General features: G+C 45.0%; 1 protein-coding gene across 3 annotated transcripts; it reads right to left on the bottom strand.

Moving 5' to 3' along the window:
- Positions 1-6,455: 6,455 nt before the first annotated feature.
- On the bottom strand, positions 6,456-21,541 carry rwdd (RWD domain containing 4). Of its 3 annotated transcripts, none has more exons than XM_078215080.1 (7): positions 21,297-21,541; positions 14,760-14,840; positions 13,868-13,977; positions 12,206-12,356; positions 11,425-11,536; positions 9,385-9,434; positions 6,456-7,014 (listed from the first exon to the last, which is right to left on the bottom strand). In XM_078215080.1, exons 1-7 carry the CDS (start codon positions 21,318-21,320, stop codon positions 6,982-6,984), a joined length of 561 nt encoding a protein of 186 aa, XP_078071206.1. In that variant the 5' UTR covers positions 21,321-21,541; the 3' UTR covers positions 6,456-6,981. The 3 variants fall into 3 exon arrangements, with proteins under 3 accessions (XP_078071206.1, XP_078071204.1, XP_078071205.1); XM_078215078.1 differs by having other exon boundaries at positions 9,127-9,434; positions 21,297-21,475; XM_078215079.1 differs by lacking the exons at positions 6,456-7,014; positions 13,868-13,977 and having other exon boundaries at positions 9,136-9,434; positions 21,297-21,481.
- Positions 21,542-23,937: the final 2,396 nt, after the last annotated feature.

Here is a 23,937-nt window from a genome sequence, read left to right as displayed (position 1 = left end):
GAGCTGTGAAGCAGCAGTGCTAACCACTGTGCTACCGTAGATAGGGAGAAAATGACACACTCGTGAACGGATCAAACAAGAGGGCATAGATTTATATCGATTACTGTCTTGAAAGTGGTCAATGGTTAAGCTACTACAGCCCTCTGTGGTAGAGAATTCCAGCAATTCACCACCCTCTGAGTGAAGAAATTCCTCATCTCAGTCTTAAACCCCTTTTTCTGAGGCCTTGTCCTCTGGTTCTAAATGTCCCCCAGCCAGGTGGTACATCCTTCCTACCTCTGCCCTGTAAGAGTTTTTGTAAGCTTCAATGAGATCACCTCTCATTCTTTAAAACTCTGGAAAATATAGGCCCAGTCTCCTCAATCTCTCCTCATAGGACAATCCCACCATCCCAGGGATTAATCTGGCAAACTTTAATTGCACTCCCTCTGTGGCAAGTAAATCCCTCTTTAGATAAGGAGGGATAGTAAAACCATTCACAATACTCCAGGTTTGGTCTCACCAAGGCTTTATACCATAAGATCATGAAATATAGGAGCTGAATTAGGCCATTTGGCCCACCGAGTCTGCTCAGCCATTCAATCATGGCTGATACAATTGCAGCAAGACATCTTTACCCACATACTCAAATCCCCTTGTGATGAGGGCCAACATATCATTTGTCTTCCTAATTGCTTGCTGCACCTGCATGCTAACTTTTAGTGACTCATGGACAAGGACACCCTTTCATAGAATCCTCATAGAAAAATAAGACAAATTCAGCAGATGACAGGGAAATAGTGGACAGGATATTAGAAGAAAGAATGTTGAATTAAAATTACATAACTACAAACCAATACAGCATTCCTACATTACAGGCAGGGAACATATATGGATTTTGTCATCTAAGTACTTAATTGAGGATCTGAATCATGACTACATGGGTGGGTATCTTTCCATTCAAAATCTCCACAGGATTGAATCTCCGAGTTGCCTTGATTACTTTGGGCGTGGTGGTGGAAACCAGTTTCAAAACTGGGAAGATTGCAGAAGAGATTTTTCCAAACTTAGTACAACCTTCTCGTTTGTAGTGTTTCAAATGTTGTGAAAATAGAGGGCATTGTCTAAAGACTGGTACTTGGGGCCCCCAAGACCAATGGCAGTGCAGGTTTCTGTATTCCTTCGCTCTGAACAGTCAGTGTATAGGTGAGGCCAGGGTGCCTCACAGGCGCAGCATGTTGACCAAGGGACGGAAGTAGTTAGTGTGGATCAACAGCAGGGCGTGGACAGGAAGCCTGAAAGGGGTGAGGTATCTGAGAATACACATCCATTGCCTTTTTTTTAAAGGAGGCTGTCTTGGCTATCCCACTTATAAGACAGCTTCAACGTGTACAACCAGGATTTTCAAGACTTTCCTCTGTGTCAGGGTGGAGTCGCCTAACGTTATGTCAAAACGTTTGTGCTCAGGTTGACCGAGGTTCGCTCACGTGGCATTCCATTTAGTTGCATCCTGTTTTCCTCATCATTAATTGAGAGCATTAAGTTTCCTGAACTTCACTGGTCGCACCCTGTGGCCCAGAGTAGACACACACCATCCACATATTTCCAGTATTTAAAGCCAGAGAAGGATAGAGCATTATTAACAAGAATTAGGAAAAAAACTGACCCTAGCTGAGTGCCCTGAGACAAACCTGTTAATCGACTACTTACAGAATATCATTGAATCCCCACAGTGCGAAAAGAGGCCATTCGGCCCAACAAGTCTGCACCATCTCTCATAAAGAGCATCCCACCCAGGCCTTCCCTTCATAACCCCACCCACCTAACCTACACATCTTTGGATGCTACGGATACCACCAGATAGAAAGCCAAGGTATCTGACACAGAGTACGATCAGTGAAAAGTCAGCAATCCATTCAACAAGAATCTCAGCTATGCTTTATCTTTATCAGTTTGGCTGCATGATTAACCCTGTCAGAGGTCAAAGAACAAAGAACAGTACAGCACAGGAAACAGGCCATTCGGCCCTCCAAGCCTGTGCAACTCCTTGGTCCAACTAGACCAATCGTTTGTATCCCTCCATTCCCAGGCTGCTCATGTGACTATCCAGGTAAGTCTTAAACGATGTCAGCGTGCCTGCCTCCACCACCCTACTTGGCAGCGCATTCCAGGCCCCCACCACCCTCTGTGTAAAAAACATCCCTCTAATATCTGAGTTATACTTCGCCCCTCTCACCTTGAGCCCGTGACCCCTCGTGAACGTCACTTCTGATCTGGGAAAAAGCTTCCCACCATTCACCCTATCTATCCCCTTAGATCTCCCCTCATTCTCCGTCTTTCCAGGGAGAACAACCCCAGTTTACCCAATCTCTCCTCATAGCTAAGACCCTCCATACCAGGCAACATCCTGGTAAACCTTCTCTGCACTCTCTCCAATGCCTCCACGTCCTTCTGGTAGTGCGGCGACCAGAACTGGACGCAGTACTCCAAATGTGGCCTAACCAGCGTTCTATACAGCTGCATCATCAGACTCCAGCTTTTATACTCTATACCCCGTCCTATAAAGGCAAGCATACCATATGCCTTCTTCACCACCTTCTCCACCTGTGTTGCCACCTTCAAGGATTTGTGGACTTGCACACCTAGGTCCCTCTGTGTTTCTATACTCCTGATGACTCTGCCATTTATTGTATAACTCCTCCCTACATTATTTCTTCCAAAATGCATCACTTCGCATTTATCCGGATTAAACTCCATCTGCCACCTCTCCGCCCAATTTTCCAGCCTATCTATATCCTGCTGTATTGCCCGACAATGCTCTTCGCTATCCGCAAGTCCAGCCATCTTCGTGTCATCCGCAAACTTGCTGATTACACCAGTTACACCTTCTTCCAAATCATTTATATATATCACAAATAGGAGAGGTCCCAGTACAGAGCCCTGCGGAACACCACTGGTCACAGACCTCCAGCCGGAAAAAGACCCTTCGACCACTACCCTCTGTCTCCTATGGCCAAGCCAGTTCTCCACCCATCTAGCCACTTCTCCTTGTATCCCATGAGCCTTAACCTTCTTAACCAACCTGCCATGTGGGACTTTGTCAAATGCCTTACTGAAATCCATATAGACGACATCCACGGCCCTTCCTTCATCAACCGTTTTTGTCACTTCCTCAAAAAACTCCACCAAAATTGTAAGGCACGACCTCCCTCTTACAAAACCATGCTGTCTGTCACTAATGAGATTGTTCCGTTCTAAATGCACATACATCCTGTCTCTAAGAATCCTCTCCAACAACTTCCCTACCACGGACGTCAAGCTCACCGGCCTATAATTTCCTGGGTTATCCCTGCTACCCTTCTTAAACAACGGGACCACATTCGCTATCCTCCAATCCTTTAAGGTCTTTAAAAAACCTGTTGTGATAATGCTTGAGCTTGTTCCCTGCTTACCGGCGTTTTTACAAAGGAAGCTCCCAACATCAACCTGATGGTGCATTGTCCTTCTTTCAGCACAGTTACCAAACTGATAACTGTCAGGTAGAGGAATGGTGTTGGACAGTGACCACATAGGTCTGAACTGGTCTGCAATCTTAGAAGGGTAGTCCATTGTTACTGATTGTTGTTTCAGTTCTGGAGCAATGCCTGCTTCCACCGACGTTGGACTATTCTCTCAGCAAAGCAAGGATTCAACACATTGCATAATGGAACACAAGCCAAGACTTGGATAAACTTGGTTGGAATTCCATCTGGACCAGCTAACTCTCCAGGTTTAACTCCCAAGGGCTCGCAGAAGAGTTTCCATGGTTGGATATGGATGGCACGGTGGCACTTTGGATAGTGCTGTTGCCTCACAGCGCCAGGGACTCGGGTTCCATTCCCAGCTTGGGTCATTGTCTGTGTGGAGTTTGTACATTCTCCCTGTGTCTGCGTGGGTTTCCGCCAGGTGCTCCAGTTTCCTCCCACAGTCCAAAGATATGTGGCTAGGTGGATTGGCTATGCTAAATTCACCTCCCGTGTACCCGAACAGGCGTTGGAGTGTGGCGACTAGTGGATTTTCACAGTAACTTCATTGCAGTGTTAATATAAGCCTACTTGTGACTAATAAATAAATTTTACTTTATAACAGGGTGTTTTCTCACTAGGGAAATTGTCAGAAATTGAGAAAAGTCCAGAGTTGTCATATCATCAGCAACATCTGTTCAGTATTTATGAATGATATTGGCAATGGAGAGTGGCTGGGACTGATCTTCCCGAGGAACTGCAATAATCTGAAAGGACTGAGATGATGATGCCAACAGTCTGATACCAAGATGTTGGTTTAACCTTCTTCAACTGCATAACCTGGTCAAGATAGAAGCAACTTCCTAATTTCAAATGGCATGTTGGGCCGCCTTACGGCTCTCATTCCTCTCCGAGGAGTCCCTGGTGTGAAAAGGCCGTTGGTGTTTGTGGATGAGAGACTTCACCTTAGGGGCAATCCAAGCTTTGCTGCCTTAACAAATTTGAACACAAGGAAAGTATAAGATCAAAATTGACAGCACAGAGATGTAAAATGCATCATACTTTGTAAAAGCAGTAAAAGATCCGAGTACTTCGGGCCAAGAGTGTAAAGACAAACAGCAACCAAGGTATCAGAGTGGCGACGCACCTTATTGATGCTTCCACTTCCATCAAATCCTTTCATTGTTCTCGAAGAGAGAAAAGACCCAGGGTAGTCGCATCTTCCCTCATATGATATTCCCTTAATTTTTGGGATCAGTTGTATAGCTTCTGAACAATTATCCCTCACTAGGGAGACTCAAAAGGAACTGCACACGATACTCTTGATGTGGGGCGGAATTTAATGGAAACGAAGAGGGTCCAGTCCACCATCTGGACAGCCAGTGAGAAACTGATGTGGCTTCGAGAACACAGAGACCCGACCAAATTACCGGGCCAGTGCTGGGCTTTCCCCAGGCTATGGGACCCAGGGAGGACAGAAATCCCGGCCCACCCCAGAGATGCCAATGCAAAAGGGTTGGAGGCAAGGGGAGATTTCAGTGGCTATCTACTCTCAATGTGCGATCAGGCACTAAGTATAGGTTGAAGTAAGTACCTTTGTCAGGGTGTGCATGCCGACCTTCTGGAGGGATAGTAAAGCCTTGACACTTGCAAGTAATCCCTGAACCACCACTAAAATCCATTGAACTCAGAAATAATTGGCATCAACTGCCTCAATAATTGACAACCCATCACGAGGGAGCCGGTTTCACCCATGGGCCCGTTCCCACCTCCAAATTTATCACAGGGAGGTATACCACTGGTGGACATGGACCTCTCCCACAGTTAGACCGTCGCAATAGGCTTCATTAAATCTAGGGCCAAATAAAGAGTTTTAAAATAACTTTTCTGGATTTATACTTCAACCTATACTATGCATCTTAACAATCCTTGTTTGCTTTTTTAAACAACCTGGGAATATCATGCTAATGATATTGGCGACACAATGATTAGCACTGCTGCCTCAACGCCAGGGACCGGGGTTTGATCCCTGGCTTGGGTCACTGCCTGTGTGGAGTCTGCATGTTCTCCCCGTGGGTTTCCTCTGGGTGTTCTGGTTTCCTCCCATAGTGCGAAAGACATGCTGGGTTAGGTGCATTGGCTATGCTAAATTCTCCCTCAGTGTACCCGAACAGGTGACAGAGCGTGGCGACTAGAGGATTTTCACAGTAACTTCAGTGCCGTGTTAATGTAAGCCCACTTGTGACATGAATAAAACAAACTTAATAGCTTTAAATGCCCAAGCTCTGTCTTCATATCTTTCCTCATATTCTCCATCAACTTCCCCTCTGCTAAATTTCATCCTTGCAACTCAATTCATGGAATGGCATTGGTGATTTCTCTGGCCATTGATCAAGCTTGTAAGGATCTTTTTGAACATGTGTACATTGGTATTCGCGTTTGTTAATAGGATCACTCCAGCCACAATTCCTTTCAGGAATTAATTTCGAAGATCCCATGCTAAAGCAGGGGGGTGGGAGCGAGCAGTGGAGCGGGAGCGAGCAGGGGGGGCGGGAGCGAACAGGGGGGGTGGGAGGGCAGGAGCGAGCAGGGGGGCGGGAGGATGGGAGCAAGCAGGGGGGCGGGAGCGAGCAGGGGGGCGGGAGGGCGGGAGCAAGCAGGGGGGCGGGAGCGAGCAGGGGGGCGGGAGCGAGCAGGGGGGCGGGAGCGAGCAGGGGGGGCGGGAGCGAGCAGGGGGGCGGGAACGAGCAGGGGGGCGGGAGGGCGGGAGCGAGCTAAACCTGCAGCACTCCACTAGCCTGCCAACAAATTTTAAGAATTTTCCAATCCAAATGATGGACTGAGACAATGTCTATGTCAAATATGATCCTGAAATATAGGCAGGTAACAGCCACAGTCTCCCTCTTACTGCAGATTACATATGCGTGTGTGGGAAATATTTCCTGCTTTTACATATAATAAGAGTCCATGCGATAAGAAATATTAAAAGCTTTATTAAAATCCTAAATATTTCTGGTTGATCTCCTCATGATGATAAGACAGGATATCAAAAGGGGCAGGTGAGGGGAAACAGGTATAGTCCATAATACCCTAGTTAAAATAGCAAAAACAGTTAGCATGATTGCAGATAGGTCACCATCTTACCCATGCTGTTCAGGAAAATATCGAGCCATGGCCTCATAATTAAAAACATGACTTCAGGAGGTATGCTCCACAAGAAATAGGTGCAATAAAGCAATCTGTTACCATGTGTCCGACTCAGGAGGAGCTCAAGTTATTCTGCATTTTTATTTTGCATTTGTAAGTGATTGAGTGTCAGATTTAGTGCCATTGAAACGTGCAGTTGGTCTGTAGAGTAATAACAAAACCCACAATGATTTCATACCAAAACAGAGGCTGTAATTTTTCCAAAGAGCTTTTCCACAGAAAACACGGGAAAATGAACGTGCTCCAGCAAAATAAATCTGAAATTCTAGGCTCACACCAGTCCATAAACGGGTTAGTCATCGTCCTTGCTGCCGGTTTTGCTCAACTGGTGGGGGGAGAGAAAGAATAAATAAATTTGATTATAATACACTTTGTTCGATTTTAATGAAACTGGAATATTATAGAATCTTGTGAATACCTTTCCAAAACTGCTTTTAACATGTAACTCAATTTTCCAATGATAAAATCTGAAATCGCTTACATTTTACTGACAAACGTACCACTACTAGTCAAGAAAGGAATTGACAGAAAGCAGGAAACTATAGGCGAGTCAGTCTAAAATCGGTCATTGGAAAAGTGCTGGAATCCATTACTCAGGAGGTAGCGACAGGACATTTAGAAAATCATAACTTGGTGTTTGACAAATTTATCAGAGTTCTTTAAGGATGTAACAAGCAGGGTGGCTAAAGGGAACCAGATGTGGTGTAATTGGACTGCATTTGATAAGGTGCCACAATCAAAGGCTGCTGCACATGGTGTTGGTGAGATATATTAGCAAGTTTATGACTGGCTAACAAACAGGATGTGGAGATGTCGGCATTGGACTGGGGTAAACACAGTAAGAGGTTTAACAACACCAGGTTGAAGTCCAACAGGTTTATTTGGTAGCAAAAGCCACACAAGCTTTCAAAGCCTTAAGCTCCTTCTTCAGGTGAGTGGGAATTCTGTTCACAAACAGAGCATATAAAGACACATCTCTGTCTATGTAAATACACATCTCTTTAACCTGTGTTAATGCTCTCTCCACTCACATTGTTTGTACCTTTAAGACTTGATTAGCTGTAAGTATTCACATTCCAACCATTATTCTGTAAATTGAGTTTGTGTCTTTATATGCCCTGTTTGTGAACAGAATTCCCACTCACCTGAAGAAGGAGCTTAAGGCTCCGAAAGCTTGTGGCTTTTGCTACCAAATAAACCTGTTGGACTTTAACCTGGTGTTGTTAAACTTCTTACTGTAACAAACAGGAACCAGAGTAAGGATTTAAAAAAATTATTTCACATGCCTTTGGTTTTTCTGTCTCGACCAGCATTTCAATTGAAATATTGTTCGTCCCTAATTGCCCTGTGGTGGTGGCGGTGAGCTGCCTTTTTTATCCACGGCGGACTATGTGGTGTAGGCACACCTACAGTGCTGTTAGGGATTGAGTTCTAGGATTTTGACCCAGCGACAGTGAAAGAAAGATATAGCTCCAAGTCAGGATGAGGAGTGACTTGGAAGGGAACCTGCAAGTGGTGGTGGTCTCATGCATCCCAAGGTCCTTGTTCTTTTAGGTGGTAGAGGTCACTTTTTGGCAGGTGCTGTCGAAGGGATAAATGAATTATTTTGGGATAGGCAAAACTGTAGCTTACGGGATACCCCAAGGATCAGCACTGGGACTTCTATTTATGATCCATATTAATGACTTGGATGAAGATACAGACTGTATTGTCGATAAATTTGTGGACAGTACAGAGGTAGGTAGGAAAGTAAGGTGCTTCCCAAAAATCTGCAGAGATAAATAGGTTAAGTGAATGGGCAAAAAACACGGGAAAATATTAGCTTGCCCACTTTTGACACAGAGAAGGCTGAAAGACTGCAGAAAGCTTCAGTACAAGGGATTGCAGTACCCTTATACATAATCACAAACAAATTAATTTGCAGATACAACAAGTAATTAGGAAGGCAACTGGAAGGCCTTTATTGTAAAGGAGATGGAATATAAAAGTGGGAAAGTCTTGCTACAGCTGTACAAGACTTTAATGAGACCTCATCTGTGTACAGTTTTGGACTCCTTACTTCAGGGGGGGGGATGAACTTGCACTGGAAGCAATTCAGATAAGGTTCACTCGGCTGATTCCTGGTGTGAAGGTGTTGTTTTGTGAGGAAACGTTGAGTAGGTTGGGCCGAAACACTTTGGAATTTAGAAGAATGAGAGGTGACTTTATTAGGGGGTCTGACAGAGTGGATGTTGGAATGTTTCCTTTCATGGGGGGAAATCTAGGACTAAGAAACAAGGTTTGGAAATAAAGGCACAAAGTCAAGTTTTAATAGATAGAATGTCACTTATTCACAGTTAACTGAGTACGTCCAACAGTTAGCTCAGTTAATGAAATCTGCTTGCACAGAATATTCTGTGGTTGGGGGAAAAGGTTTAATATTTAAAAAAATACTTACATGCTGCAAGGACAAAGTCATCCATCAAGCATCAGCAGATTTTGTTTGAGAGAAAGTGAAAAAGCTTGTTAGCAATTGAAATGCTTCAAATCCGTTTACAAATGAAACACTTTCGCCTCTTAGGGCAAGATTTCCTTTATACCTTTCAAAAAAAATAAGTACAACTGCTAGCACAGTTTCTGTACGCAGTGACAGGCTCTTGCCAGGTACTATGTGGCTCAAATCTTTGAGCTTTACAAAAACAAAATCAAAGTTTACCTTAATGACATCCACCCAATTCCATCCTCGTGGTAGTTCTCCTCTGTTGTCTAATGGAAAAATCAAACGACAGAATAAACAAATCCTCAGAGTGAGATTCAAAGAGAAGTATTTGTTTCTTTCACACTAATTCCTTCCCACCGCCTTTTCCTGGACTATCGACCATGGATTCCAGACAACCTTTATGGATTTATGGATGAGCCTTCGGCAGGGAGTGTCAGTCAACTACTTGATTTTGGAAGCATTAACCCCAAGACCAATCCTGGCTTCACCCAACATCTGTCAAAGAATCCCTACAGTGCAGAAGGAGCCCATTCAGCCCATCCAGTCTGCACTGACCCTGCGAAAGAGCACTCTACTTAGGCCCATTCCCCCGCCCCTATACCCGAGCACTGATCGTGGTCAATACACCTAATCTGCACATTTTTGGACTGTGGTTGGAAACTGGAGGAAGTCCACGCAGACAAGAGAGATCTTGGGGTTCATATCCACAGATCTCTGAAGGTTGCCACTCAAGTGGATAGAGCCGTGAAGAAGGCCTATAGTGTGTTAGCGTTTATCAACAGGGGGGTTGAGTTTAAGAGTTGTGGGGTTATGCTGCAACTGTACAGGACCTTGGTGAGACCACATTTGGAATATTGTGTGCAGTTCTGGTCACCTCACTATAAGAAGGATGTGGAAGCACTGGAAAGAGTGCAGAGGAGATTTACCAGGATGCTGCCTGGTTTGGAGGGTAGGTCTTATGAGCAAAGGTTGAGAGAGCTAGGGCTTTTCTCTTTAGAGCGGAGGAGATTGAGAGGCGACTTAGATGTTTATAAGATGAGGGGGATAGATATTTCCTCGGGTGGATGTAGGGGGCATAACTATAAGGTTCGTGGTGGAAGATATAGAAGGAATGTACGAGGTAGGTTCTTTACTCAGAGTGGTTGGGGTGTGGAATGGACTGCCTGCTGTGATAGTGGAGTCGGACACTTTAGGAACTTTCAAGCGGTTATTGGATAGGCACATGGAGCACACTAGAATGATAGGGAGTGGGATGGCTTGATCTTGGTTTCGGAAAAGGTTCGGCACAACATCGTGGGCCGAAGGGCCTGTACTGTTCGATGTTCTATGTATTTCCCAGAGATCCAAATTTTTAAGTTATGTCAAGTTACTGAGAGGGGTGTTTCATATCTTTGTGTTAGAAACCTTTTGTTTCTCTGTGGAGGGTGAAAGAGAGGCTATTTACAAAAAAAATACAGACCAAGAAGGAAATTAAGTAGCAACAAGCTGATGTGACGGCATGGTGGCTTTGCTATTGAAGCACTGATCCAAAGACAGCAATTAAATCCAACCATGACAGCTAAGGAATTTAAATTCCATGATTTAAATAAATCAAGAATTTTTAAAAAGTGACCGTAAAGCTACAGAATTGTGATAAAAACCCACCTGCTTCATAATGTCCTTGTGACAGATCGTTAAGTGTGGAGAAAAGATTAGATAACCAAAATACTGTTTATCAAAACATCTTCACCCCACCTGGTTGAATTCCCAAGGAAGTGAAAAAGGATACGCAGACTTGGCTTGGAAATATAAAAGATCGTGAATGTAGCCCAATCCATCACGCAAACCAGCCTCCCATCCATTGACTCTGTCTACACTTCCCGCTGCCTTGCCAAAGCAGCCAGCATAATTAAGGACCCCATGCACCCCAGACATACTCTCTTCCACCTTCTTCCGTCGGGAAAAAGATACAAAAGTCTGAGGTCACGTACCAACCGACTCAAGAACAGCTTCTTCCCTGCTGCTGCTCAGACTTTTGAATGGAGCTACCTTGCATTAAGTTGATCTTTCTCTACACCCTAGCTATGGCTGTAACACTACATTCTGCACTCTCTCCTTTCCTTCTCTATGAACGGTATGCTTTGTCTGCATAGCGCGCAAGAAACAATACTTTTCACTGTATGTTAATACAAGTGACAATAATAAATCAAATCAAATCATTCATTTGTATGTACACAACAGTTACTAACTTTAAGTCTGCAAAGCAAAATTCCAAACCTGTCTTATCAGCCAATTTCTTCTTTTGGGATTTTGACAGCTGTTCTTTTTTCTCCTTTTTCTTAGCCACAGAAGTATTCGATATTACGGTATTTTCAGTCAGTGCTACGGCCTGTAGGAAACCCCAAAAATATACATAAATTCAATATTATTACACGAAGCACTTCTAACCTCTTCTGTAACAAGAACATAAGACGACAAGAACAGTTCCTTTTTACGAGAAACAAAGAAATATCTTCTCTCTGGAAGCAGCTGACTGAATACCAATCGTTCAACTTAAACAATTCATAACAGATCCTGTGACACTTTTCAAAAGGGAGCCGAGGCATTCTACTCCTCCGAACATTTATCCCTCAACTAATATTCCTTAAAACTTTTCATCATTTACATCAATACCATTTATGGGACTTTGCGGCATTCAAATTGGGTGCTGTTTCCTAAATTACAACAGTGACCCCACTTCAAAAGAACGGCACTGGCTGTGAAGTGCTTTGGGACATCCCCAGGTCACGAAAGGCGGTCTCTAAACGCAGGTTTGTCTTCCATGTTAAATGGAAGCGAACTTGGCTGGAACCTGCGCCGAGAAGAAGAAATGTTCAAAAATCTTGGGAGTCTCTTCAAAACAAATTAAATTTCAATATCAACTATGGACATGGATACAGAATGGTTTCCTTATAATCACAGCTGCGCTGTCACAATTTGAATCATTAAATCCAAAGTAGAACACCGTCAGCAATGAAACATCTCTTAAGAGTTAAAGCATTCTTTGATACAGACTTACCACTGAACTAACTACTGGGCGGTGGTTTTCCATCAGCTGTTCTTGGTTTTCTTTGGCCCATTCGAACAGTGTGTATACCATGGCAGTCCCCAGGTTTGCTTCAACCTGCTCATGCAGCTTGATTATTATATTCTGTTTTACTGACGAAGAACTGAAGAGCACACAAAACGTACGTCAAAAAAGATGTCACCAGACGGATTACCAAACTGAGGAACCGAGTGTGGTTAAGCCTTCAGTTGTCAGCTTTACTGAAAAATACATTATACCCGTTCTTTGCACAACTAATTGGAACTTTCCAATCTAAAGTAGGTGGAACATGGGTCACTAATCATGGAATCACTAACAAAGCAAAGTCTTTCATCTTGGACTGGGGATGGTCAACTGTTTGCACATGGGATAAATGTTAGGGAATTATGTTATTTAATTTTCTTTTCTTAGCTGTCCCAGTTAAGTTGATGTCAACTTTTCTGTTTATGCTTTCTTTTATAGGTTGGCTCTGAGACACTTTTCTGGGATAGTCATATGGCACATCAAAAATATCTCCACAAAATCTGGCATTATAAAATAATTACAGTAAATAAGGTGGCCCTTCAGTCCATTGTGTCTGTACTAGCTCTCTGTGGGTGCGCTTTACCTATTGCCAATCCCATTTCTTCTCCCCATAGCCATGCACATTCTTCCTTTTTAGATAACAAATCAATTCCCTCTCAACCTGTCCTGACACTTCCCATGATTTAAACACCTGCTCCTGCACCCTCTTAGAATTGTACCCTTTATTTTGTATTGTCAAAAATGAATCACTTCAGAGTTCCCCGCATTAAATTTAATCTGCCACCCGTCTAGCCATTCCACCAACACATCTTTGTCCTCTTGCAGTTCTACACTATCCTCCTCACAGGTCACAATGCTTCCAAGTTCTGTATCAGAGGCAAATTTTAAAATTGTGCCCTTTACACCAAAGTCACTGTCATTAACATACATCAGGACAAGCAAGAGTCGCAACACCCACTTCTGGGGAACTCCACTATAAAACATAAACATTCCCCCGGGCTGAAAAATAATCATGAACCAAGACTCTGTGCCCTGCCACTCAGCAAATTTTGTGTCCTGTTCTTACCCAGGTTGCTCCTGTCCCTTTGAATGTATTCAAGAGGAGGCTGGATATAGCACTTGGGGGCGAATGGGATCAAAGGTTATGGGGAGAAAGCAGAATTAGGCTTTTGAGTTGGACGATCAGCCATGATCGTGATGAATGGCGGAGCAGGCTCGAAGGGCCAAATGGCCTCCTCCTGCTCCTAATGTTTTATTTCACAAACTGCAACTTTGCCCATAGGTCTGTTGTGCAAATACCTGCTAGAAGTCCATGTACACCACATCCGCAGCATTACCCTCATCAGCCACCTCTGTTACCTCATCAGAAAACTCTAGCAAATTTGCTAAACATCATTTGCCTTAATAATATGAATTTAGGCAGAATCAACCTAAAGAAGTTCTCTTACCAAAAGGTGCGCTTAATGTGATTTTAAGTACGGAGCACTTGTATTCAGAAATTACAGTTAGAATTTAATTCACAAATCAATTCATTCAAGAGCTCTTTAAAATTGTAAGGAGGATAAAAAAAATAATCTTGCAATTTCTGCTAAATAGGGTTGGAACTCTTACATGCTATTGTTGAAGAATGCATTCAATGATATGTTTGGGGGAAGTTCTGGATACATTTCAGGCCATGAAATTTCTAGCAGGAAGGCTTTAGGGTCGCCACGGTTACCTACCTAAAATAAAGTAAAAAAGCAACAAAATGGAAAGGTCAAAAGCAGTACTGGCAGAGATGGGAAGACATTCTAAATATAACGTTTAGCAATTCGAAGACAACATGTTAGCAGCTACTGAATACATTGTTGAAAGTTTGAGGGAGATATAGCTAATCAACTCTGGTCATTTATTTCACACTGGTCATTACTCCAAGTCAAAAGTGGCTTCCCTCTTTAACAATGGGGGAAGGAGGAAGGGTGGAATTTCAACCTTGTCCTCTAAATACTAACCTGGTGCGGTTAGAAACTCTGCTGGAGCGGCGCGGTGGCACAGCGGTTAGCACTGCTGCCTCACAGTGCCAGCTTGGGTCACTGCCTGTGTGGAGTTTGCACGTTCTCCCCGTGTCTGTGTGGGTTTCCTCCAAATGCTCCTTTTTCCTCCCACAGTCTGAAAGCTGTGCAGGTCAGGTGCACTGGCCATGCTAAATTCTCCCTCAGTGTACCTGAACAGGCGTCAGAGTGTGGTGACTAGGGGATTTTCACAGTAACGCCGTTGCAGTGTTAATGTAAACCTAATTGTGACACTAATAAATATACTAAACTACAAAATATTGTGCCTTTTGGTTTTCTATAATTTGATCACCATTGCACATGTGGATGCTACAGGGAAACTCTGCTGCCGCAAATGAGTTAAACGCTAATGCACTCGCATAGAATCCAAAGGTATAATATCCTGAAGTGCAAAACATTAACATCCTAATCAATGCAAACTTACGTTCACCAAATGGCTTAGCATAACTTACCCTATATTGAAAAGATGCTGGATTAAGTTCTTTAAAACAGTCATCTCCTTCATAAATGGAGCGAAGAGCTTCAAGCTCCATCTGAAAATAAAATACGAAAAAAAACCCAATGTTATTAGAGAGGAAAGAACTTACTTAATGTAAAGGCAACATGCTGGAATCAAAAACAAAACAGAAAATGCTGAAGAAACTCAGCAAGTCTGACAGCATCTGTGAAGACAGAATAGAGCCAACATTTCAAGTCTGGATTATATAACTTAATCGCTTGGCACCCTGGTGAAGGGCAGCATGGTGGCACAGTGGTTAGCACTGCTGCCTCACAGCTCCAGGAACCCGGTTCGATTCCCGGCTTGGGTCACTGCCTGCGTGGAGTTTGCACATTCTCCCCGTGTCTGTGTGGGTTTCCTCCGGGTGCTCCGGTTTCCTCCCACAGTCCAAAAGGAGTGTGGGTTAGGTGCGTTGGCCATGCTAAATTGTCCCTTAGTGTCCCGGGATACGTTGGTTAGAGGGATTAGCGGGGTAAATATGTTACGGTGGTAGGGCCTAGGTGGGATTGTCAGTGCAGACTCGATGGGCTGAATGGCCTCCTTCTGCACTGTAGGGATTCTATGATTATATCCAGAGTAGATGATTCAGACAAAGTTAGATTTGCATTTAAAGAATGCCAGAACAAGCAAGATTACCAGTTCTGATGAAAGGTCAATGACCTGCAACATAATTGTTCTTCTCTAAGCAGTTACTGCCAGACCCCACGAGCATTTCCACCATTTTCTGTTCTTATTTCTGACTGTCAACGAGTATTGTACTTTGCTTGTGTCACAAGTTTCCTGGGTGTGTAGCAGTGTGTGCAGGGGCAGTAATATCAAGAAACAGCTGAAGGTACTGGATACCACAAGAGCTCTGGCCCCCGTCAACATTCTGACAATTGTATTGAAGGTGTGTTCCAGAATGAGCTGCATCCCATCCCAAGCAGTTCCACTACAGGTAAAATACTGGCAACTACCCAATGTGCAAAATTGCTTAGGAATGTCCTGTACACAAAAATAAGACAAACTCAACCCAGCTAATTACTTACCGCCCCATCAGTCTACACTCAAACATCAACAGTGCTATCAAGTGGCACTTACTTTGCAATAACCTGCTCATTGACACTCACTTTCGCTTCCTCCAGGGTCACTCACCTCCTGACCTCATTACAGCCTTGGTCCAAACATGAACAAAAGGGCTGAACGACAAAGGCGAGGTGAGAATGACTGCCATTGACATCAGGACAGCATTTGACCGAGTTTAGCATCAAGGAGTGCTAGAAAAACTGGAGACAATGGGAATCAGGGCAAAATTCTCCACTGGTTGGGGGCATATTTAACACGAAGGAACATGGCTGTGGTTATTGGAGGGCAATCATTTCAGTCCTGGACCTCACTGCAGGAGTTTCTCAGGGTAACGTCCTAGGCACAATCATCTTCAGTTGCTTCATCATGGACCATCCTTCCATCAATGGTCAGAAGTGGGGATGTTCCTAAATAATTGCACAATCTTCAGCACCATTTGTGGCTCCTCAGATAAGGAAGCAAGACCTGGATAACATTTAGGCTTGGGTCGAGAAGTGGCAAGTTACATTCATGCCACACAAGTGCCAGGCAATGGCCATCGTCATCAAGAGAGAATCCAAACTCTTAACCTTGACATTCAATGCCATTACCATCGCTGAATCCCCCACCATCAACATCCTGGGGATTATCATTGACCAGAAACTGAACTGGACGAGTCATATAAATACTGGCTACTAGAGAAGGTCAGAGGTTAGAAATCCTGTGGCAAGTAACTCACCTTCCAACTCCCCAAAGCCTGTCCACCACTGACAAGGCACAACTCAGGAATGTGATGGAATACATTCCACTTGCCTGGATGAGTGCAGCTCCAACAAACGATTCAAACCACCCAGGACAAAGCAGCCTGTTTGATTGGCACCCCATCACTAATTTAAACATACTCTTCTTCCACCACTGACACACAGTGTGCATCACCCTGCAAGATGCACTGCAGCAAATCTCCTTTGGCAGCACCTCCCAAACTCACAACCTCTGGCTGATTCCTGGGATGACAGGATTGACATATGAGGAGAGACAGGGTCGGGTAGGATTGTATTCACTGGAGTTCAAAAGAATTGGGGTGGGGGGAGGGGGAAGATACAGCGTAGGATGGAGTACAGTTTAGGATGGAGATGAGGAGAAATTTCTTCATCCGGAGAGTGGGCAGCCTGTGGAATTCACTGCCACAGAAAGTAGTTGAGACCAAAATATTGAATGTTTTCAAGAAGCAGTTAGATATAGCACTGGGGCAAAAGGGATCAAAGGATATGGGGGAAAAGGTGGGATCAGACTATTGAGTTGGATGATCAGACGTGATCATAATGAACGGCAGACCAGGCTTGACAGGCTGAATGGTCTCCTCCTGCTCTTATTTCCTCTGTTTCTATGAGAAGGGCAAGGGCAACAGATGCACATGAACACCACAACCTAAAGGTTCTCTTTCCAAGCCACACACCACCCTGACTTGAAACTATATCACTGACGCTGTATCAAAATCCTGGAACTCCCTTCTTAACAACACTGTGGACATGTCTACACCACATGGACTGCAGCTGTTCACCACCACCCTCTCAAGGAAAATTAGGAGTGGAAGATAAATGCTGGCCTTGCCAGTGACACCCACATTCCGTTTTTATTCATTTGTGGGACATGGGCATCGCTGGTTGGCCAGCATTTACCGCTCATCCCTAGTTGCCCTTGGAGGGCATTTGAGAGTCAACCACATTGATGTGGCTCTGGATTCACACGCAGGCCAGACCAGGTAAGGGCAGCTGATTTCCTTCTCTCAAGGACATTAGTGAACCAGATGGGTTTTTCTGACGATCGACAATGGTTTCATGGTCATCAGTAGATTCTTAATTCCAGTTTTTTTTAAAAACTGAATTCAAATTCCACCATCCGCTGTGGCGGTATTCGAACCCGGGTCCCCAGGATATTAGCTGAGTTTCTGGATTAATAGTCTAACGATAATAGGTCATCGTCTCCCTTAAAAGAATAAGTGTAGATTTTCTGGAACCCTCAAATATAGAATGTAGTTTATTGGGTCCTTCACTTCAGGAACAGCACAAGGATAATGCAGAAATGGCTAAATTAACTAAATTTCCATGTAATCCAACCAATTGATGGTTTAGAAAACTTGCAGACACACACGACTTTTACTATAGATGCCCATTATATATTTTGATTTATCCCTTCACAGGATTTGGGCTTCATTGGCGAGGCCAACATTTATTATCCACTTGAAATTGCCTTTGACAAGGTGGTCATCACACAGCTTCTTTCTTGTACTGCTCCAGTCTATGTAGGAAAGATATTTCTACAGAGGTATCAGATAGGGAGTTTCAGGATTTTAACTCAGCAATAAAGAAGGATGAGTAATCTACTTCCATTGATAGGATTATATTCACAGCTGTACTATCAGATTTCAATGAGACAAATTTATTGCAATCAAAAGAGAAAATGCTGGAAAATCTCAGGTCTGGCAACATAGAACCCCAGTCCAACGCCGGCATCTCCACAACATAGAACAGTACAGCACAGAACAGGCCCTTCGGCCCACGATGTTGTGCCGAGCTTTATCTGAAACCAAGATCAAGCTATCCCACTCCCTATCATCCTGGTGTGCTCCATGTGCCTATCCAATAGCCGCTTAAATGTTCCTAAAGTGTCTGACTCCACTATCACTGCAGGCAGTCCATTCCACACCCCAACCACTCTCTGCGTAAAGAACCTACCTCTGATATCCTTCCTATATCTCCCACCACGAACCCTATACTTATGCCCCCTTGTAATAGCTCCATCCACCCGAGGAAATAGTCTTTGAACGTTCACTCTATCTATCCCCTTCATCATTTTATAAACCTCTATTAAGTCTCCCCTCAGCCTCCTCCGTTCCAGAGAGAACAGCCCTAGCTCCCTCAACCTTTCCTCATAAGACCTACCCTCCAAACCAGGCAGCATCCTGGTAAATCTCCTCTGCACTCTTTCCAGCGCTTCCACATCCTTCTTATAGTGAGGTGACCAGAACTGCACACAATATTCCAAATGTGGTCTCACCAAGGTCCTGTACAGTTGCAGCATAACCCCACGGTTATACATCTGTAAGGAGAGAAAAGAGCTGACGTTTTGAGTGCAGCTGGCCCTTTGTCAAATTTATTGCAATGTTATATTAACCCGTTATTTAAGAAGGGTAGCAAGGATAACCCAGGTAATTATAGGCCGGTGAGCTTGACGTCCGTGGTAGGGAAATTGTTGGAGAAGATTCTTAGAGATAGGATATATGCGCATTTAGAACCGAATAATCTCATTAGCGATAGACAGCATGGTTTTGTACGAGGGAGGTCATGCCTCTCAAATTTGGTTGAGTTTTTTGAGGTGGTGTCAAAAACGATTGACGAGGGAAGAGCCGTGGATGTCATCTATATGGATTTTAGTAAAGCGTTTGACAAGGTCCTTCATGACAGGCTGGTGCAAAAGGTTAAATCTCACGGGATAAAAGGTGAGCTAGCTAGATGGGTGGAGACCTGGCTTAGCCATGGAAGACAGAGGGTAGCAGTGGAGGGGTCTTTTTCCGGTTGGAGGTCTGTGACTAGTGTAGTTCCGCAGGGCTCTGTACTTGGACCTCTGCTGTTTGTGATATATATAAATGATTTGGAGGAAGATGTAGCTGGTGTGATCAGTAAGTTTGCAGACGACACGAAGATTGCTGGAGTTGCGGATAGTGATGAATATTGTCAGAGAATACAGCAGGATATAGATAGGCTAGAACATTGGGCGGAGAAATGGCAGATGGAATTTAATCCAGATAAATGCAAAGTCATACATTTTGGTAGATCTAATGCAAGGGGGAGCTATACAATAAATGGCAGAACCATCAGGAGTATAGACACACAGAGGGACCTGGGTGTACAAGTCCACAGGTCCTTAAAGGTGGCAGCACAGGTGGAGAGGGTGGTGAAGAAGGCATATGGGATGCTTGCCTTTATTGGACAGGGCATAGAATATAAAAGTTGGCATATGATGTTGCGGCTGTATAGAACGTTGGTTAGGCCACATTTGGAATACTGCGTCCAGTTCTGGTCGCCACACTACCAGAAGGACGTGGAGGCTTTGGAGAGAGTACAGAAAAGGTTTACCAGGATGTTGCCTGGTAAAGCTATAAGGAGAGATTGGGTAAACTGGGGATGTTCTCCCTGGAAAGACGGAGGATGAGGGGGCGACCTAATAGAGGTGTATAAAATTATGAATAGCATAGATAGGGTGAACAGTGGGAAGCTTTTTCCCAGGTCGGAGGTGACGAACACAAGGGGTCACAGGTTCAAGGTGAGGGGGGAAAGGTTTAACACAGATGTCAGGGGGACGTATTTTACACAGAGGGTGGTGGGGGCCTGGAATGCACTGCCAAGCAAGGTGATTGAGGCGGACACGCTGGGATCGTTTAAGACTTATCTAGATAGCCACATGAACAGACTGGGAATAGAGGGATACAAACGAATGGTCTAGTTGGGCACATGAGCGGCGCAGGCTTGGAGGGCCGAAGGGCCTGTTCCTGTGCTGTATTGTTCTTTGTTCTAGTAGCCCAGTCTCAGGAGCAACATTGTACTGAGACCACAGAGAGAGTTAAAAGGACAAATCATAGGCTGAAAATCTACAATGGGGAAGCACATTGGTTAGTACTGCTGCCTCACTGCGCCAGGAACCTGGGTTCAATTTTGGCCTTGGGTGACTGTCTGTGTTGAGTTTGTACATTCTCCCAGTGTCTGCGTGGGTTTCCTCCCCACAGTCCAAAGCTGTCCAGGTTAGACGGATTGGGCATATTAAATTAAATTGTTCCTTAGTGTCAGAGAGATCAGCAGGGTAAACATGAGGTTACCAGGATGGGGCCTGGAGAGGATTGTTGGCAGTGCAGGCTCGATAGACCAAACTGGCCTCCTTCTTCACATAGGGATTCAATGGTTCAACAGTCCCACCCCAATTCCCCTTCTGCCCCATTCTGTCAGAGTTATGAATGCTGCTCCTGCTCTTCATGCTGAGGAATAAGAAAGCCCCAACATTCACATTCCTGGCAGATGCCCAGCAGCTTCATCATTCCCAGGGACTGAACCTTCAGCACCGTTGGACATGGGCTGGGAGATATTTGCCCTCTTTTTAGGTCAAATCAAATAAACAAACTCAGATTAAGTCAGGACAAAGTAAAAGGGGCAGCTCCCCAAAAGGAGGGGGAACAGCCCGAACAGAAATCAAAGTACAAAGGAAACTTAAAAACATCAAATTAAAATGTGATTGTCAGGGTCTGGGAGATATTTGCCCAGCTGTCAAATTCCTGCCAGAGGGAGGACAGGTCCGCTCGCTCTGAGCCCCCCCTCCCCCCCCAGGGGGAACAGCCTCTCCACAGGGTCCCTGCCTCCAGCCCAACCCGATGGACACAGAGCCCAGCCCGGCTCACCGTCTGCTCCTCGTTGGCCGTCATCGCGGTGACTCCCGGTTGGTTGGAGAGGGGGGCAGGGGGGGAATTCAAGCCGCCAGCCTCAACACCGAGCGGCCTCCATCCATCCACAGCCCCCGGGGACACAGAGCAAACCCTCCGCCGCTGCCCACGCCGGCCCCGCGCTCAACTTCGACCCTTCCTCTTCGACCTCTCACACCATTGGCCGGGGCGCTCGACCAATCAGGTGTCCTCGGTCACGTGACAGATCCCCGCATCGCGCGCATCTCCCGGAGCTTTGCGCATACGCAGAAAAAGCGCTGATGACATCACTGGGGTTGCCCTTCGCCAGAGAATGGGAGCCAAATGGGCAACGCGCGTGCGCGCACTAACGCCATCTCACACTGCGCGTTGACATCACAACGTATAGTGTATGCGTGATGACGTTACCCCTCCGCATGCGCGCTGGGTCCTTCCCCAGCAGCGCGGGAAATTTGAAAGTTGCAACTTCAGAGTTTCTTCTCCCCTCCCAGTTACAGGCTTCTTACATCCCCAGGTGTTTCAAAGGGCATTATTTGTGCTATTAGTTCTGATTCTCTCCAAAGATGCTGTCTGTCCTGCTGAGTATTGATGTGGAGATGCCGGCGTTGGACTGGGGTGGGCACAGTAAGAAGTCTCACAACACCAGGTTAAAGTCCAACAGGTTTATTTGGTAGCACTTATAAACATTGTGCTACCAAATAAACTTGTTGGACTTTAACCTGGTGTTGTGAGACTTCTTACTGTGCTAAGTATTTCCAGTGTTTTTTGTTTTGACTTATTATGGGGTGGCACAGTGGTTCGCGCTGCTGCCTCAGCGCCAGGGACCTGGGTGCAATTCCGGCCTTGGGTCACTGTCTGTGCGGAGTCTGCATGTTTCCCCCTTGGGTTGGGTTGGGTTCGCTTGGGTTTCCTCCCACAGTCCAAAGAGGTCCAGAGCATTTAGAAAGCAGTGGCAGGATCAGACAAAGCGTGGATTTATGAAGGGGAAATCATGCTAGACAAATCTGTTGGAATTCTTTGAATATGTAATTAGCAGAGTTGACAAAGAGGAGCCAGTTGATGTGCTATATTTGGACTTTCAGAAAGCGTTTGACAAAGTCCCGCACAAGCGATTATCATGCAAAGTTAAAGCGCATGGGATTGGCGGAAGTGTATTGAGATGGATAAAAAAACTGGTTGGCAGAGAGGAAACAAAGAGGAATTAATGGGTACTTTTCAAATTGGCAGACAGTAACTAGTGGGGTGCCACAGGGATCGGTGCTGGGACCCCAGCTATTCTCATAAATGATTTGGATGAGGGAACAAAATGTAACATCTCAAAGTTTGCAGATGATACAGTTGGGTGGGAGGGTGAACTGTGACAAGGATGCAGAGATCCTTCAGAATGATCTGGGCAGGTGGGTGAGTGGGCTCATCAATGAAGATACAGTATAATTTGGATAAATGTGAGGTTATCCACTTTGGAAGCAAAAACAAGAAGGCAGATTACTACCTGAATGGCTATAAATTAGGAGAGGGGAGTGTGCAGTGGGACTTGGGTGTCCTTGTGTACCAGTCACTGAAGGTAAGCATGCAGGTGCAGCAGGCGGTAAAGAAGGCAAATGGCATGTTGGCCTTCAGTGCGAGAGGTTTCGAGTACAGGAGAAGGGATGTGTTGCAATTATACAGGGCCTTGGTGAGGCCACACCTAGAGTATTGTGTGCAGCTTTGGTCTCCTTTTCTGAAGAAGGATGCTCTTTCTCTCGAGGGAGTGCAGCGAAGGTTTACCGGGATAGATCTGGAAGTGGCAGGGCTGACGTATGAGGATTGTTTTCGCTGGAGTTCAGATGAATAAAGGGGGAATCTCATAGAGACTTATAAAATTCTAACAGGTCGAGACAGGGTAGATGCAGGGAGGATATTCCCAATGGTGGGGCAGTCCAGAACCAGGGGTCGCAGTCTGAGGATTCAGGGTAGACCACGTAGGACGGAGGTGAGGAGACGTTTCTTCACCCAAAGAGTGGTGAGCCTGTGGAATTCATTACCACTGGAAGTAGCTGATGCTAAATCATTGAATGTATTCAAGAGGCAGCTGGATATAGCACTTGGGGCGAATGGGACCAAAGGTTATGGGGAAAAAGCAGGATTAGGCTATTGAGTTGAACGTCTGCCATGATCGTAATGAATGATGGAGCAGGCTCGAAGGGCTGAATGGCCTCCTCCTGCTCCTATCTTCTCTGTCTATGTGGGGGTTAGGTTGATTGGCCATGCTATATTGACCCTAATGTCAGGGGGATTAGCAGGGTAAATATGTGGGGTTACGGGACCCGGGTGAGATTGTGGTCAGTGCAGACTCGATGGGACGAATGGCCTCCTTCTGCACTGTAGAGATTCTATGACTCGAGATAATCGCTGTGGAGTTAGAAATTATTCTTGGAGAGAGAGCTGTGATGAAAAGCAATCAGTATTTGATTGTCCGCTGTCACACACAACTCCTGAGATTTAGTTGCGTTTCACTGACTGCAGTGAGACTGAATATCAGACGCTGTGATAACATGCAGTCTTTCTAATTCACTGCCACCCAATGAATATTTCTACCCAGATATCCAAGACATATCTTATTCTCCCACTGTCAAAGCAA

The sequence above is a fragment of the Mustelus asterias genome, chromosome 6 (genome assembly GCF_964213995.1).
Source record: "Mustelus asterias chromosome 6, sMusAst1.hap1.1, whole genome shotgun sequence".
Taxonomy (NCBI): Eukaryota; Metazoa; Chordata; class Chondrichthyes; order Carcharhiniformes; family Triakidae; genus Mustelus; species Mustelus asterias.
Note: the sequence above shows the minus strand (reverse complement) of the source record. Positions and strands in the feature narration are given on the sequence as shown.

What these genes read in the sequence shown, in the direction of transcription:
- rwdd (XM_078215078.1), bottom strand. Translation starts at nt 21,320, where the DNA reads ATGACGGCCAACGAGGAGCAGACG. An exon ending in CGGCCAACGAGGAGCAGACG is followed by an intron (nt 14,841 to 21,296) that starts GTGAGCCGGGCT and finishes TTTTATTTTCAG; the next exon opens with ATGGAGCTTGAAGCTCTTCG. An exon ending in GAAATTGGCTGATAAGACAG is followed by an intron (nt 9,435 to 11,424) that starts GTTTGGAATTTT and finishes TTTTTCCATTAG; the next exon opens with ACAACAGAGGAGAACTACCA.